The sequence below is a fragment of the Gorilla gorilla genome, chromosome 13, assembly GCF_029281585.2.
Source record: "Gorilla gorilla gorilla isolate KB3781 chromosome 13, NHGRI_mGorGor1-v2.1_pri, whole genome shotgun sequence".
Classification (NCBI taxonomy): Eukaryota; Metazoa; Chordata; class Mammalia; order Primates; family Hominidae; genus Gorilla; species Gorilla gorilla.
Genome location: NC_073237.2, coordinates 58347871 through 58366615, shown reverse-complemented (window position 1 = coordinate 58366615; position 18745 = coordinate 58347871). Strand labels below are relative to the sequence as shown.

The window sequence follows — 18745 nt, the reverse complement described above, 5'->3', positions numbered from 1 at the left end:
TCCCATCTTTCTACCTCCTCCACTCCCATTTAAAAAATTCCTTTTTGAACCATTTTTAAAAATTGTGGTAAAACATACATAATATAAAATTTATCATTTTGACCATTTTTAAGTGTACGGTTCAGTGGCATTCACATTGTTGTACAACCATAACCACTCTCCATCTCCAGAACATTTTTTTCATCTTCCAAAACTGAAACTCTATGCTCACTGAACAATAACACCACATTCCAAAGTTAATTCTTTTTTATATTCTCTAAGGATCTGTTTCAGATTTTTCCCACTTATCCTTAAAACTTCAAACCAATGCTTATTTCTCTTAATCTCCGTCTCTTTCAGAACCTACATTACAAAGATTGAAGCCATTTTATAAGACCCTTAAGTTCACATCCCTAGACCTTAAAACTTCACATCTTCTCTCATTCTCTCACTAGTTCCTCCTCTCCTGCAGGAAGAAGTGTGCCTCCTCCTTTTCAAAGCTGATCCTTCCACTTGTGTTCTTTCCCCCTCTCTTCTGTATCTCCTCTGGAAATATTATATAAGTTTTCCTCTTTTCATTGGCTACTTTCTTTCCGCATTGAAGCACACTCAAGAGTCTATCACATCCCAATATAAACCTCAATATTAATGACAATAATAATAACAAACATATTGAGTTTCTACTGTGCACCAGCTACTGTGCTAAGTGCTGAAAATATATCTTCTCATTTAATTCTCACAACAACCTAATGAGTTAAATTATGAAATTATTATGGGTAATATAACAGTTATTATGAAAATTTTCATTATTATTAAGAAACTGAGGCTTCAGAGACATCAAGCAACTTGTCCAAGGTCACCTAGCTAGTAAGTAGCATCTTCCCTTCTCCACACTACTGTGTAAAGATACCATTCTTTCTTTCTTTGTTCCCTTTCACTACTGTATTATACTTCTTGGAAATGTCTTATTTCCTCCTTCTCCACTCTGTGCAGTCCAGTGCAGTTGTTTTGAGATTCCCACCATACTTAAATGACTCCTCCAATGTCTCTTAATCTTCAACCAGGTCTCTATAGTACTCATTACCAACTGTTCCTGCTTTTTGAGACAGTGTTCTCTCTTAGCCTTCATAATATGAACTCTTCTTTTTTCTGCTTCTCTATCTGGTCTTCTTATTAACTTCGTTTCTCCTCTTTCCCCTTACATGTTAGATTTCCCAGAGTTTCATCTTCTCACAGCTTTCTCTTCCTGCTCCACACTCAGCCAAGACAATCTCATTCACTCCCACACAATAAACTATCATGCCTTCACAAATGAAGAGCAAATCCACATGGCTAAGTTTGGCCTCTGGCCACCTAGTTCCAACTCCCTGCTGAAATGTCCATATAACTGTTCCTCAAGTACCTCAAACTCCATCTGCCCCACATCAAACTAAGTCCCTGTCCCTGTCACTGAACTCCCCACCTGAGTTTCCTATTATTAACCACTGGAATTATGTCCACTTCCCTTCACCACCCTGCTTCCCCTCATCCCCAGTCCAGAGCAGCTACACCCACATCCAGAAAGAGCCGAGGAGGCATTGTGGCAGACGTGCCCCTAAACTGGGAGTGAGACTTGGGTTTTAATCCTGACTCAGCCACTTGGTAACTGCATGACTTAGTGGAACAGAACAGGAATCTTTGGGGCCCTTACTCACACTGACCTGCAAGGACTCTATGAAGTACCTGTAGCACTCATCATTCCATCCCCTCCTCGTTAGTCCCATTAACATTGCCCTCACTAGGTCCTCACTGCTTTTTGCCTGGGATATTTTAACTGGCCTCCTAACTATTCATTCTTTTTGCCTCCGTCTCCCTTCTTTCCTTCCTTCAGATGGTGCTTCACACAGACATAAAATTATATTCATAAAACACACTCTAGATGATGTTTCTCATTTGCTTTAGAAACTTTCAAAAGATTCGTGTTGTCCATAGGATAAAATTCAAACTCCTTATTGTAGCATTCATAGTCCTCCGCATACTGGTCCCAACATAACATGTGAAACTTCACTTTGTCTGAACTGAATTTCAAATGTAGTTGTGGTATGTATTTGGAAGGAAAAAAAAATCCCAAATGTATTCTTTTTTCACTATCTTTATTTTTTTCATTTTTGGTGACAAGAGTCTCACTCTGTGGTCCAGACTGGAGTATAGTGCTATCAGAGCTTACTACAACTTTAAACTTCTGGGCTCAGGTGATCCTCCCACCTCAGTCTCCCAAGTAGCTAAGACTGCACGTGCACACCACCAAGTCCAGCTAATTTTTAAAAATTTTTTCTGTAGAGACAGGATCTCTTTATGTTGCCTAGGCTGGTCTTGAACTCCTGGCCTCAAGTGGTCCTCCTGCTTAGGCCTCCCAGTGCACTGGGATTACAGGCATGAGACACACACCCAGCCCTAACTTATTCTTTATACCAAAAGTAACACTGAGTCAATCAAAGATTTATGTATAAACTATTAAACATTAAAGTTTTAGATAATATCATAAGTAAATTTATTTATAATCTTGGAAGAGGAAAGGTATTTTGAAGCAGAACACAAAACCAGAAGTTCTCAAAGAAAACACTGATTATATTTTACCACATAATATTTGAAAACTTATGTATGGCCAAAAAATGCCATTAGCGAAATCTAAACATAAATGACACAGGGGAAAAAGTTGTAACACAAATCACAGACAAGGGTCTAATTTCTTAGTTTAGGTAGAGTCCTTAAAAATCAATAATTTATAGAAATTAACAATACACATTTTTTTAAAGATGCTCAATATCATGAAATAAAGGAATAAAATTCAAAACTATCAGATATTTTACACTCTTTAGAAAGGCAAACATTTCAAAGGTAACGACACTCATTGTTGCTAGAAAGATGGAGAAAAGGGTACGCCCCTGGATTGTTCACAAAACTGTTAATTAATACAAGTTTTTGGAAGTCAATTCATTAATATCTGTCAAGCTATAAGATACATGTACCCTCTGATCCAGCAATTCCACTACTAGGAGTTTATGCTACCAATAAACTTATAAATATTTTCAAAGAATCACAACACACACCCACACACACCCACACCCATACACCCATACACACACACACACACACACACACACACACACACAAAACTGTCAGTTGCAACACTGGCAATATTAGAAAACAAAAACAAAAATAAAATCTGGAAACAGCCAGTGTTAATCAGTAAAAGACTCGTTAAGATATATTTCTATGATTGAATGCTATTTATAATGTTACTTGTAAAAGAATGTTTCTAATATGTGAAAATATTTATGATATAGTGTTAATTGGAAAATGCAAAAAAAGCTTAAAATATATTTGCAGTATGATTCTATTTTTTAAATAAAAGAGATGTGTATAATTTTTTACATAGAAAAAAGAATGTCAGGACCTACCACGCATACACTTTCCTGTCATTTACATATTTTCTAAGTGCACATGTATCTTTTTTATAATCATAAAAAAATTACTTTAAATGTTTTCAACTTTCTGTAGAAAAGAGAAAGGAAATTAAACAATCTGTGTCCTTCTATATTATATGTTATGCAATAAACACTGCCTAGAGCCTATATTGCAAAGATTTTATAAAAGTTAATGATTAACTAAGTGTAACTCTTTGACAGTGCTACAGCTAGGCCGGGTGCAGTGGCTCAGGCCTGTAATCCCAGCACTTTGGGAGGCTGAGGCAGGAGGATCACTTGCGGTCAGGAGTTCAGGACCAGCCTGGCCAACATGGTGAAACCCCATCTCTATAAAAATACAAAAAAATTGGCCAGGTGTGGTGGCATACACCTTGTAGTCCCAGCTACTTGGGAGGCTGAGACAGAAGAATTGCTTTAATCTGGGAGGTGGAGGCTGCAGTGAGCTGAGATCGTGCCACTGCACTCCAGCCTGGGCAGCAGAGGGAGACTCTGTCTCAAAAATAAATAAATAAATAAAATGAAAGTGCTACAGCTAAAATAATCTCTGTTTAGGATCTGACGGTAGGAAAAAGATAAGCTCCCACACGTTCTAATGCATTTAAGTAGCTCCATCTGCATTGCCTCATACATCAATACTGTCATCCAATGTTGCTTAATCCATGTGTGTGTGTGTCTATATAAGTAGAACTGGGATGTAACTGCCTTAAATACTACAATTGCTGACTACAGGAAACCTCATCATTTGAGACCAGCACTTTATAAATTAGGTGAGTATCATAACCAGTGTGCAGGGATATTTGCTGTATATCATTGGGAATAGCAGCAAAAAAGAACAAGTGATGTTCCTATTGCCATATGTTCTGAAATATTTCTGATATAAAAATAGGAGACTAATGAGTCAATTTTAGTATGAAAAAATGGTGAAAAGAGTGATCAAGGCAAAGAATTTGCAGGTTATTTGAAGAAAATACTTTTTCAGAATAGGATTTGAAAATATTTCCTGACTATGCTTTCGACTTATCATGTGGTTCTATAAAGGGTGTTGACTTTCTCTGTGTCAATGACTCCATTGTAAATGTGGTATTTTCAGCTTCTCTATCTTGCTCAATTATGCAAGCCAATACTGGTTTACGGCAAAGTTCTTCCAAGTGCGTTCTCTCAAACTAGTCCATGAGGGTGATAAGAGGGGAGAAAAAGGTTATGAGATCAAATAACTACTGAAAACAATAGTTAAACAAAGGTACCCATGAGTCTTCAATAAAGGACTATCAACACCTTTTCTATGCTAACATGACTCTGACTCTCCTAGAGATAGAATGTAGATTGGAACATTTCCCATATTTATTTGAAAATATAACTTTTTGTTAAAATATTCTAAGATTATTAAAAAAAGTAACTTTTTTGAATGACCAGGAATTGTTTTCTCTAGGATATAAGTATCTTTGGGTAGAAGAGAAAAAAAACAATCTCAAGGCAATGCAGTTTTTATGTTAGTAAAGTGTTACTTCATTATCTACTGTGTGCAGGTTACTATTTAAACTATTTTATATACAACTTAAAATACAACTACAATTGGGTTCCCTATCTTATTATTCCAAATGTGTGATTACAAATTAACAACCATATTCAGAAACTTATTATTTCAAAGAAGTTGGACAACTGCTTTGTGTATAAGAAAGGCTGAGTGTTTGGAGTTAAATTCCCAGTTCTGATTATTTTCTTCCTGTTTTGAGGAGGAAAGGGAGAAAGAATGGAGGGAGACAGGATAGGGAAGTACTGGCATCAAGATGGAAGTCAGGAGGCTAGATTCTGTTCCTGGTTCTGTTTCATAATCCTGGGCGAGGCACTTAATCTTCAGAGTTTCAGTCTACTCATCTGTAAAGTTAGGGGCTCAGTAAAATGATATGTAAGATCCTCTGCTTCTAAGCATTCTTGACCAACAAAGGTAGGAGAATCAGAGGAAGAAAATAAAAGTTCATGTGAAGTCTTCAAGCTGTGTGAGCACAACATTTACTCCCATGGCAAGACTGAGGGACAGAATAGGTAGTCTTCAACTGGCTGACCATTGAGGATTTTGCACATGGGACTGGATGTAAATAGGTGGCATGCACATAATGTTATAGCAGTTCTACCTAGACAAGATCATCTGGAGTTTCAGGCTCCAGAGGTTTGTCCAGGGACAAAATAAGGGTGCCTAAAGTTTACCTTCTAACGAGTCCTCTAACCCAAGAACTCAATGCTCTTCTTTTAACTGCTAGAAGAGATTATTCATATGAAGCTCATAAGAGATTTAAGTTGTAACCACTGCTGGGATAATTTGGTCTGTTTGTTTGTTTGTAGTGTGGCAAAACAGGAGGCCAATACTTAAAAAGAAGAAGCAATAATTATTGATAGAATTGCAGGCAATGTCAGAGAGTTTAAGACTGGAGAAGAAGTCCTGCTCCCTCCACAAACCACAGCACAGTGTCATACCCTAATGTCGAAGCCAGATTGCAGAACCATACTAAGAGAATATGGAATTTTCTGCAATTTATGATACAGAACTCCATATTTTTTCAGTACGATACAGTGACCCAGCTTGATCATCAAGGTATCACATCGACTGTCCCTTGCTTGAATCAAGTATTAAATTGGGGGTTGCAAGATGGTGATTTTCTGATTCTGAGAGAGAAAGAAGAAAGAAACCAGCTAGGCAAATAGGGCAAAGTCCTCGGCAGAACTGCTCTTCTAACAAAGAGCAGCCTGAGAGATCAAGCCGCAAACATAGATAAGGAAGCAAGCTCCAGCACAAAAGAGTGCCTTCTGTGTAATCAGCAAATTTCAAATTTCATATACATTCAGTTGGCCTCAGTGAACACATTCCTTTCCTTCTTTGGTTATATTCAAATAAGGAAGCTTGCTCAGGAGGGCATGCTTGGAACATGCCTACAGCTACACAGATAAGGGGAGTTACACTGAGCTAGGCATGTCCACAATGGAGGATTCTATCCCCAACACATGCACAGTAAGGGAAGTCAAACAACATGAAGTAACTTAGGCTACGAGCCCACATGCACACTGGAAGGACAGCGTGGGGGTTGTCAGAAATTCATGCCTTCTGCAAATGACACACCTAGTCCTAACCAGTTTTTCACACCTTATGTAAATAAAGTACCCCCTCCCCACTAGCTCATTTATAAAAACTCTTGTATTCCACTATAGAACAGTAACCCTTTTTCAGGGCCCCTCTCTGCAGCAGACAGCTTTCTCTCCTTCTTTCATTTATTAAACTTCTGCTCTAACCTCACCCTTGGTGTGTCCACCTTCCTTGATTTCCTCAGTTGTGGGACCAAGAACTCCGGGTGGCATCCCAGACAACGAGGCCTATTTCAATGCTATCATTCCTTCTGTAATGACTAGACCCCTCCCTATTCAACTAGCCTCACTAGTTTTTTAGTGACTCTGCTTTCTGGCACAACAGGATGTTCCATGTTCACCACTACTTTACCAGCTCCAGATCTGGAGCAGCTGTTCCTTTCAGTGGAGAAAGTACTAAGAAACTAAGATATGGGCACACCAATATTGCTGACTCATATTTAACATTCCATAGGTTTTCTCATGACTTATTTTATGTTTGTGTCTCCTTTCCCCTACAGTCAAAACCATGTAACATAATATATCTACTTATTTCCTCTATACTAAAGTATAACAAAACAGTCTCAGAACTTCAGTACCAGTATTTCCACTATCTACAAAAAGAGTCCAACCTTGTAAAATAGTTGAAGAGATTTATTCTGAGCCAAATATGAGTGACCACGGCCTGTGACAAAGCCCTCAGGAGATCCTGAGAACATGTGCTCAAAGTGGTTGATGTGCAGCTTGGTTTTATGCATTTTAGGGAGACATGAGACTTCAATCAAATACATTTAAGAAATACATTCATTTGGTCCAGAAAGGTGGGATAACTTGAAGCAGGGGGTGGAGGGGTTCAGCTGGGAGATGGGTAAGGGATAAAAGACTACGGTCAACTGGGATCAATAAAAAGGAATGTCTGGGTTAAAATAAAGGATTGTGGAAACCAAAGTTCTTATTTGCAGAGGAAGCCTTCAGGTTGTAGGCTTCAGAGAGAATAGATTATAAAATGTCAATTCTAATACAGTGGTATTTGTGTATCTAAACATATCTAAACACAGAAAAAGTAAAGTAAAAATATGGTATGAAGATTAAAAAATGGTACACTTGTATTGGGCAATTAACCATGAATGGAGCTTGCAGGACTGGAAAATGAGTCTAGGTGAGTCAATAAGTAGTGAGTGAATGTGAAGGCGTAGGTCGTTACTGAGCACGACTATAGACTTCATGATCACTGTACACTTAGGCTACACTAAATTTATTTAAAATTGTTTCCTTTTTCCATAATAAATTAACCTTGCTTACTATAACTTTTTTACTTTATAAGCTTTTAATTTTTTTAATGTTTTGACTCTTGTAATAACACTTAGCTTAAAATACAAACATCATACAGCTGTACAAAAATTTCTTCCTTTATATCCTTATTCTATAAGCTTTTTTCTATTTTAAACATTTTTAATTTTAATTTTTTACTTTTTACGCTTTTTCCTTAAAATCTAAGACACAAACACACACACCCTAGTCTAGGCCTACACAGGGTCAGGATCATTAATATCACTGTCTTTCACTTCCATATCTTGCCCTACTGGAAGTTCTTCAGGGGCAACAACGTGCATGGAGCTGTCATTTCCTATAACAATGTCTTCCTCTGGAATACCTTTTTGACAGAACTGCCTGAGGCTGCTTTACAATTAACTTGTTTTTTAATAAGTAGAAGGAACACAATCTACAATAATGATAAAAAGTATAGTATAGCAAATACATAAACCAGTAACACAGTCATTTGTTACCAAGTATTATATACTATGCATGATTGTATGTGCTATACTTTTATACAACTGGCAGTGCAATGGGTTGTTTACACCACCATCACCACAAACACGCAAGTAATGAATTGTTCTAGGATGTTACGATGGCTACAACAGCACTAGGTGATAAGAATTTATCAGCTCCACTATAATCTTGTGAGACCACCATTGTATATGTGCAATCCATTGACCAAAGCCTCATTATGCAGTGCAGAGTACCATATCCTAGCATGAATGCATAGTTAGAATACTATGTTCAAACTTCACTGAAATAATTATTTCCTCTATATGGTTATGTTACCAATTTGGTAGTGAGCTAGCCACAGTTGTTTCCGTTTGTTTTTAAGTTGAGACAAATGAACTAATATTATATTTTAATCCAACAGAATACTGAAAAATGAAGCCTAAAATGAAGTATTCAACCAACAAAATTTCCACAGCAAAGTGGAAGAACACAGCAAGCAAAGCCTTGTGTTTCAAGCTGGGAAGTAAGGACTTAAGTATCTCTGAATGTTTTACGCACTATTTTTATCTGTTATCAAATATTTACTACTCCAATGTTTATACATGCTATCTTATCAAAATCTACTAAGAATACAAGAACTAAAATAAAAAGAGATGGCACATAAGGGTATAATACAGCAGACTGGTTTTGAACCAACCATATATAGCCAACTTTGGCATATTTGATACATCACCAGGCAGGAATAGCTGAGATAATCTGAACCTGTGAATAGTGATAAACTTAATTATAGCCTTTTATATCAAGCACTTTTTGCTCCACACACCTCCTGCTGCCAAACCCCCAAAACCTTTTCCCTGATAAACTAGCAAAATTTTAAGCAGGTCCACTTTTATTCAACAAATATTCATTAAGACCTTTGGTGGTATCAGGCATGTGGTCTTAACTTGCGACTACTGATGAAGAAGAGAATAACAGATGAAGATATTTGAATAATCATCTTAGTCAATTTGTGTTGCCATAAAAATATACCGGAAGCTGGGTAATTTAACCCTTTTTCCATTTAGAAAATCAAAGTGCAGCTTGCTGCCAGCGCTTATTTAATTTTACATAAACATCTCTTTGAGGCTGAAGCAAATCTGATTTTCAATGCAAAAACAGAATACAAAAACTGTTCTTGGAGTTATTTCTAAACAGAACTACCATCAGCATTGTCTATTTCAGAAAAAATGAGATTCACCAAATGAAACTTCAGCAAGCAACTAACTGTTCAAGAAGTGTTCAAGAATGTTAACATCACATGTAGGAATGCTACATTTTCTAGGATTTGACATTTTCAGCGATCAAGAATTACTATATTTTATAAATGAAAATACCACTACTAAAAACAGAATGCTATAAATAGAATGATGTCTTTTGTTTCCAAAGTTGATATACTAGAGAGATGTAAAAATAATAATAAAAGCAAGATCTTTTGTGGCAAAGTTATCTTAAACACTGCAGAAGCGCTGCCAGTAATTATTCTCTGGGCAAATGGGAAAGGGTTAAAAACAAAAGAGGTTTATTTGGTTTACAGTTCTGCAGGCTGTACAAGAAGCATGGTGCTAGCATCTGCTTCTGGTGAGGGCTTCAGGCTACTTCCACTCATGATGGAAAGGGAAGGGAAACCAGTATGTGCAGAGGTCACATAGGGGGAGAATAGAGGGAGAACAGAAGCAGGAGAAAGAGGAGAGGAGGGACCAACCTTTTTTCAACAACCATCTTGCAAACTAAGAGTGAGAATTCGCTCTTGTGAGAATGGCACCAAGCTGTTCATGAGTGGTCTGCCCCATGATCCAAATACCTCCCACAAGGCCCCACCTCCAACAATGGGGATCAAATTTCAACAGGAGACTTGGTGGGACCAAACCAAGCAAAGCCAAACCATAGAAATAAAGCAGAACCAACAAATGATGCTCAAGTCTATCTAGCTGCAAACTCAGAGTTTGTAGTAAGACAGAAGGTAAGTAAAGTCAGGTGGCAGCTATAGCTCTGAGATTAAAGGGCTGTATAACTCTTTGATCCTTAAAATTATCTGTCCTAGGAAAGAAGCATGCAAATTTATTTATTTATTTATTTTCTGTTGAGACAGTCTCACTTTGTCTCCCAGGCTGAAGTGCAGTGGCGCCATCTCATCTCACTAAAACCTCTGCCTCCTGGTTCAAGCGATTCTCCTGTCTCAGCCTCAGCCTCCCAAGTAGCTGGAATTACATGCACACACCACCATACCTGGCTATTTTTTTGTATTTTTAGTAGAGATGGGGTTTCACCAGGTTGGCCAGACTGGTCTTGAACTCCTGGCCTCAAGTGATCCACCCGCCTCAGCCTCCCAAAGTGCTGGGATCACAGGCATGAACCACCGCACTTGGCCAGAAAGCATGCAATTTTAGGATCTGTTTTTCATATGGGAGCAGTAACACAAAAGTAAGTTAATGGAGCCTTGGTGAACAGGAAAGAAAATGGAGGATAAGGAACGATGGTGGGGACTGGCATAACCTTGTCCTTCATGCTCCTTTCCATTTCTCTGTACATCTTTAAAGCTAGAAGAGAAAGCAGAGTTAATATCATTTCTGTCTCATTCTGTCTTCCCTGAGACTCTGGCCCACCCACACTGTTCTTTGGTGACCAAGGAAAGCACTAATTTGACTGTGGTTTCTGAACAACCAGGAAATCACAGCTAAACCAATCCTTTTACTTGTAGCTGAGTCAAAATGCTCTCTATAGAAACAGTGACTCAGTGACTTTGCATCCCTAAATTGCCTCTCATAAAAAGTACATTTTCTTTGTACCTCAGGAAGTATGGGCTCTTTATAGAAACTGGAATGAGGGAGTGGGCTAGAGTTTATGCCAGAGTTGGTGGTATTGATACAAAAGTTAAAATGTAACCCCTCCTTTAAGGGAACAGTGGCCCTAACTACTTACCTATACCATTTAGAGGACAGTGATAAAAATAATCTCAAACTCATTTGTATGGCTTTACAAATACATCACATTATTTTAATTGTCCCTTAACAGATCTTTCTTTCCAATAATATTGGCTCAGTTAAATATTGTCCTCCCCTCTTATTTGCAGGAAATATGTACCAAGACACCCAACAGATGCCTAAAACAATGGATAGTAATGAACCCTATATATACTATGTTTTTTCCTACAGATACATACCCATGATAATGTTTAATTTATAAGTTAGGCACAATGAGAGATTAACAATAACCAACAAAAAAGTAGAGCAATTAGAACAACATACTGTAATGCAAATAATGTGAATGTCTGCTCTCTCTCTCAAAATATCTTATTGTATTTCACTGTGGGTAACTGAAATCATGGAAAGTAAACCCACAGATGGGGGCAAGCAGGATAGAGGTACTGCACTAAAACTGTGATTATTTAAACAATCCTGGTGAAAAATTTGACAGATATCTCTGCAGTATGTGACAGGTGTAAACTGCTTCTCAACTCAAAATGCAAGATATGTCATATCTTGTTTTTCTAAATAAGCTGCTGCTCTAAGATGCCAAGACACAAGGCAAGAAAGCACATTTAATTCCTTCTCTTCTCTTGAGCTACCAGGATCCAACACAAGCCACAGTTCACAATGCCACAAAACTTAGTAGCCAACCACTGCAGGTGTCCCCACAGTCAGTCCCACATTGTGGTCACCCCCAGGGCATTTTGCCTCTAATGCCAACAGGGTACAGGACTTCATGACCTGGAGGAAAGCCTCTCACAACCCTTCCCTTCCCAGTTTCCAGGAAGCTACTTCCCTACTTCCCAGGGTCAGGCTTTTCTCTTCTCCTACTTTCTTTCCCCCACATCCATCAACACTTTCTCTTCCCTAAAAATCCAGCTGTCTTCATTCATGGATCTAGCCAGAGGTCACAATATGGGAGCCTTGGGATAGATCCATCCAGAAGGAGTATTTTATTAGGATTGAATAGTGTTATTGATATTTTCTAATTGAGTCAATTTTTTAAAAATAGGATATTTTTAATGAAAATCTAAATGTGTATAGTTTCTCTAAAAAAATCCAAAGATCTAGAAACACTGGGTCCATATCTTGCATGGCAATAGTTGGCTAGAACTGAGTAGAGATCAACCCCTTTAGTTTGAGTCTATCCATAGAAGATCTGTTACAGTAAAGGAGATTTGACTTTATCCTGTAGACAGTAGGGAATCATTGAAAATGTTGAACTGAGGAATGATAAAATATTTTTACTTTACAGAGATCACATTGGTGAAGTGTGATGATAGTAGTGTGATGATAAAGTGAGGAGGCAAGAGTAGAAACAGAAACTGGTTAGAGGTCTACTGCATTAATCTAAGGGACTAATGATGAAGGTGTGACCTAAGACAACAGAATAGAGAGGACGGACTAGATTTCAGATATATTCAGAAGGTGAAATCAAAAAGACTTAATGACAGATTGAATGAATTGTAAGAATGGAAAGAAGGAAAAATAAATGATTCTCAGCTTTTTGATTTAAGAATTGGGTAGACGCCAGGCGTGGTGGCTCACGCCTGTAATCCCAGAACTTTGGGAGGCTGAGGCGGGCGGATCATGAGGTCAAGAGATTGAGATCATCCTGGTTAACACGGTGAAACCCCGTCTCTACTAAAAAACACAAAAAATTGCCTGGGCATGGTGGCGGGCGCCTGTAGTCCCAGCCACTCGGGAGGCTGAGACAGGAGAATGGCATGAACGCGGGAGGCAGAGCTTGCAGTGAGCCGAGATCACGCCACTGCACTCCAGCCTGGGCGACAGAGCAAGACTCTGTCTCCAAAAAAAAAAGAATTGGGTGGATAATGATAGATAGTTGTACTATTTCTCAAGATAGGCAATTCAGGAGAAATATATTGGGGGCAGAAAAAGATAAAGACATTTTTTATTATAAGTACTGCCATGGTTTGAATGTCCCCTCCAAAACTCATGTTGAAATTTAATTACCATTGTGATAGTATTAAGAGGTGGAACCGGCTGGGTGCGGTGGCTTATGCCTGTAATCCCAGCACTTTGGGAGGCCAAGGTGGGTGGATCACGAGGTCAAGAGATTGAGACCATCTTTGCCGACATGGTGAAACCCCGTCTCTACTAAAAATACAAAAATTAGCTGGGCACCGTGGCTCACGCCTGTAGTCCCAGCTACTCAGGAAGCTGAGGCAGGAGAATTGCTGGAACCCAGGAGGCAGAGGTTGCAGTGAGCCAAGATTGCACCACTGCACTCCAGCCTGACAACAGAGCGAGTCTCCATCTCAAAAAAATAAAAATAAAAAAAAAGAGAGGTGGGACCTTTAAGGGGTGATTAGGTGATAAGGGCTCTGCCCTCATTAATGGATTAATGCCATTGTCATGGGAGTGGGTTAGTTATTACAGGATTGGGTTTCTGATAAAAATGATGAAGTTCAGTCCCCATCCTTTCTTTGCTTCATGTGCACTCTCACCATGTGTGATGTCTTCCACCATGTGATGACACAGCAAGAAGGCCCTCATCAGCTACAGCCCCTCAATCTTGGACTTCCCAACCTCCAGAACGAGACACCAAATAAAACTCTTTTCTTTATAAATCGCCCAGTCCATGGTATTTTGTTATGGCAGCAGAAAAGAGACTAAGACCAGTGTACTTTAGTTTAAGGTAGCTGCAGGTCACCCAGGTAGAGATATCCAGAATTCAGAAGATATACACAGAAAGAGACAGCTATGCTTCAAAGTAGCTGGGTCAAAATGACTTGGGGAGAAAGAAAAACAGATAGAAAGCTCAGGAAAAAGACCAAAGATAGAGTTACAGTTTGGGGAGTCATCAGCCTCTAAAAAGGTGATTGAAGTCATTGGAGCAAGCATGATTGCCCAGGAAGAAAGTTTAAGAGTGAGAGAAGAAAAAAAGTCAAAACCCTGAGGAAAACCAACATTTATGAGCAGACAGTAGAGGGATAACTAACAAAGAGACAAGGTGCAGTAGTCAGAGAGAAACAAGAAGAACCTAGGGAAACTGGTGACATGGCATAAGGAAAGAGGGGTTCAAAGAAAGAAGTGGTCCTGAGAGTCCAATGCCACAGACAGGTCAAGGGTAGTAAGCAGCTAAGAAGACACCTTGGTAAAATCCGTGCTTGGGGAAGAAACAAAAGATGGAGTGATTCACCTCTGTGGTTTCTATCAGCCATAGTCTGGTTCTCTGAGTGGCAGAATTATAGAAAGATTACCAGGGCCCTTCCTATTTACTCACAAGAAATCCCTGAGGGATTCATGCTGCTGTTATGATTAAATTAGCTATGGGAATTTTCTTAAAATTCATACTAAGCCATTGCCCTCAGCGAGCAGGCAGGATAGAGACATGGAAAGTGGTAACAGCCCTTATATACATTTGAGCTGGCTCTTTGACCCCAGTGGAATACTCTCTCCTGCAAAGTCCACATGTCCATGCCAGCTTTGCACTTTCCTCTCCAGAACACAACCCTCACACTTTCAGCTTCCCAAAACACCAAAGCATATGTTCTTCAAAATTCTCCTGATGCAAAGTGTTTTCAATACTTCAAATGTAGTAACCCCCATCCTTGAACTATAACCAGTGCTTGTCCTACTAGATGCTAGCCCCCACACGTACATCTTTAACTTTCTTATCTCCTAAAGACTTCCACATCTTCAGTACTTCCTCAGTATTGTGACCCTCACTTTTAACTACCCAAGACTGATATCCTGTTCCCCCCAGAGTCCACACTCAGTATTAGGCATGCCTATCACATTCCCATGTGATGCTGACTAAAATATAAAGAATATAAGGAGTGAGTGTTCTTTCAGTTATCATATTATGCCTTTTAGCTCTGAAAAGACAATGTGATATAGTTGCTGTGGTTTGAATGTTTCCACCAAAACTCATGCTAAAATTTAATCACCATTGTAACAGTGTTGAGCGGTCAGATCTTTTTTTCTTTTCTTTTCTTTTCTTTTTCTTTTTTTTTTTTTTTTTTTTGAGACAGAGTCTCGCTCTGTCGCCAGACTGGAGTGCAGTGGCACTATCTCACCTCACTGCAACCTCCAGAGAGGTCGGATCTTTAAGATGTAATTAGGTCATGAGAACTCCACCATCATGAACAGATTACTGCTGTTATCATGGGAGTGGTTTGGTTATCAAGAGACTGGGTTTGTTATAAAAGTGAGTTCTCCGGATTTCCTCTCTGACTTACGTACTCACTGCTGCCTTCCACCATCAGATGATCCTCACCAGATGCCAGCATAATATTCTTGGATTTGCCTGCCTCTAGAAGTGTAAGAAATAAATTTCTATCTTTTTTTTCTTTTTCTAGAGACAGGGTCACACTCTGTCACCCAGGTTGGAGTGCAGTGGCATGATTATAGCTCACTACAGCCTCAAACTCCCAGGCTCAAGCAATCCTTTGGTCTCAGCCTCCCAAGTTGCTGAGACTATAGGAGCAGGCCACCATGCCCAGCTACTATTTTTTTGTAAATTTTTTGTAGAGAGGGTCTTACTGTGTTGCCCAGGCTGGTCTTGAATGCCTAGCCTCAAGCGATTTTCTTGTCTCAGCCTCCCAAAGTGCTGGGATTACAGGTGTGAGCCACAGCACCTGGCCAACAAATTTCTTTGCTTTATAAATTACCAAGTCTATGGTATTCTGTGATAGTAGCAGAAAATGAGTTAATACAACAGTCAGTAAAGTATTGTATTAAATTACTTGTCAGGAGAATAAGTACAATGCTGGCTCTGGCACTAGTTTTCTTTATGAATTATCTTTGGAAGTGTAAAAGCACTAAAATATAAATACAAGATACCACAGTTGATATTTCTGCATTAAGAATCAATGGTAGAGAGTTCTAGAGTGGGTGTGAATATAATTAAGTGGTCTTCCCTTATTAAATCAGTTGAAGATAGTTAAAGGTACCTACTCATCTGAATTGGAAGCAAGATGTGGATTAATTCAAAATAATAGCTAATAAAAGCTTTTCCACTTATCTTTAAAAAGCATTATTTTAGGAAGGCAAATCCTCTGGAGAATTTTTTTAACTCATAAAATGAATCCCAGAGTCACAAATAATATTTTATTTTCTGAATTACTGTGACTAATTGAAATTTGACTTCATTGTATAAATTGCTTGATAATTCATTTACTACATAATGTTAAAAATTGAGATCCTATGACTCATGTGTTACAATTTTCTTTTCTACCTGATTATGAAAGACTTTTTATGATTTTCCAAGTAGCAAATTCAATTTTCTTTTTGAGACTTAGATTTTTCTTTAGCAAAATGAAATAATTACCTAATAATTAACTTTTTTACTTTGACTGATTTAATTTGAATTTGCATTTTGTTAGTCCCTCAAATTGCAGTGTAGCATTTTCTTAGATGGCGGTAAGTGGATGGTGGTGGAAAGAATAGGTTTGATTTTAGGCACACTTCAGTCACAACTTCTCACCAGCTCTGTAATCTTGGGCAAGTGGCATGACTCCTGAGAGCCTCAGATTATCATCTGTAAAATGGGGACAATAATTCCTATCTTGCAAGATTATTATGAAGAATTAAATGGAGACATATGTAAAATCATTAGCACAGTGTTTGGCCCACTGTAGACACTTAGCAAATGGTAGTTATTTTAATATCAGTAACCTTTGTAGACATCAGCAATCCCTCCAAAATTATTAAAAGTGTTCTAGACAAGGAGAAAAGATTGCACATTTCATATGAGTAAAAGATCCCCCTCAATTAGGCAAAGGTTGATATATGTTGGATACAGGTTCACACTCCCTCATATGGAATTCTGAAAACCAAAATTTTTTTCTAAAGACCTGAAGTTTTTCAGAACTTATTTGACAGCAAAACATGACCTAAACTCATTTCTTGGTTAACTCCTGATGTGAACTAACATAAGGTCTTTATTTCACTTTGTGTAAATTTTCCTATGTTTCAATATAAAATTAACTAATTTTGATTATGGGGTGCTGCCCCCATCTCTTCTGGGGTGCTACATATGTGCACTATATGCTCTATATTACAATCCTAAAATCTAAAAAACTCTGAATTTTGAAACACAGCTGAGTTAAGGATTTCTGATAAGATACTGTGAACCTGTACTTGCTTTCTTGGTCTGCTACACTCAGGATTTGTAGAAGGATAAAGATGAATGGAATGAAACAGTCTCACAAGTTTTTCAATTGTTTAGAATCCCAACAGAAGGCCAAAGAAGTTTGCCCCATGTACTTTATGAAGCTCCGCTCTGGCCTTACAATAAAAAAGGAGGCCTGTTACTTTAGGAGAGAAACTACCAAAAGGCCTTCACTGAAAACAGGTAAGGGGAACTGTACATTCTCTGGCAATAGTGATAAGTATCTATTTGCCTTCACTTACCACATCTAAATATGCAATTATTTTTCCTCACTCTAAGGTTCCTTTTGGAAAATATTAAGAATGATGAACAGGTTTTTAGCTATTTTTAAAAGGGCATATAAAGAATTTTCAATAGCATGACAGAAATGATTATGTTATAATGTTAAGTGAAAACAAAAGTTACATAACTATGTGTAAATATGTTTACAATATTTTTAAGTGATTTTTTTAATCTAAAGGAAATAGGTTTAAGCATTAATAGTGCTTGCTTTTTGGCTGTTGAGACTGTGGGTGACTAGTTTTCTTCTTCCTGATCTCTAATGAGTGTGCTTCTACTGGGGAATAAGTGTGCCAAGAGGTATCAATCCCTTTGGACCATGCAGTGACCAAAGCCCTGGAGTCAATCACTACTCTCAGCAAGCAGCCTTAACTGGGAATCCTCAAAGGGGTATTTGTGCAGAGTGGGGATTGATGGTCCATCCCTAATCCCATCTGGTCTGCAGGTAGAAAGCACAAAAGACATCTGGTACTCGCTGCCTGTCAACAGCAGTCTACTGTGGAGTGCTTTGCCTTTGGTATATCAGGGGTCCAGAAATATACTAAAGCACTTCATGATTCAAGTATCACAGGTATGACTGGTTACAGGGGTCATGTGGGAGTGAGGAGGGAGGTATGACACAGGACCCCGGAAAGTGCTACTCCAGGTAGCAGTCCCAAGTCTGTGTCTTTAACGTGTACCAGAAACTTCTGCCCATTTGCAGCTGATGTACCCATCTAATAGTATCCAAAGTAGGTGCAAGGTAGCTGTTCTAATAACGCACATGCATTCTCTAGTTAGCACTCCATCATTATTTTGAAATACTTGCTATGGATTGGAATCCCATGGTCATTAGTTTTGGTGAAAATATGTCATCTTTTGGGAAAAAAACACATTTCCCCCCCAAATTTCAACATTTTGACCATGAAAGAAAAGAGCTCTTATATTTTTAAATATAATTCTAACACTTTATACATTTTAAGTAGTAGTTAAGATGGTTTTAAATTTTA

General features: G+C 38.4%; 2 protein-coding genes across 4 annotated transcripts in view; one reads left to right on the top strand and one right to left on the bottom strand.

The window, feature by feature from the left end:
- The window catches only part of RANBP6 (RAN binding protein 6), a 404812-nt gene that overhangs the window by 221633 nt on the left and 164434 nt on the right, over nucleotides 1–18745 (bottom strand). The gene's annotated exons all lie outside the window — the stretch shown is intronic.
- IL33 (interleukin 33) overlaps nucleotides 1–18745 on the top strand; it is a 42566-nt gene that overhangs the window by 17548 nt on the left and 6273 nt on the right. Inside the window, exons 3-5 of the mRNA XM_004047786.5 lie at nucleotides 8752–8853; nucleotides 17535–17660; nucleotides 18202–18327. Coding sequence (XP_004047834.1) covers nucleotides 8763–8853; nucleotides 17535–17660; nucleotides 18202–18327 — 343 coding nt within the window. The 5' untranslated portion in view covers nucleotides 8752–8762. The remainder of the gene's footprint in view (nucleotides 1–8751; nucleotides 8854–17534; nucleotides 17661–18201; nucleotides 18328–18745) is intronic.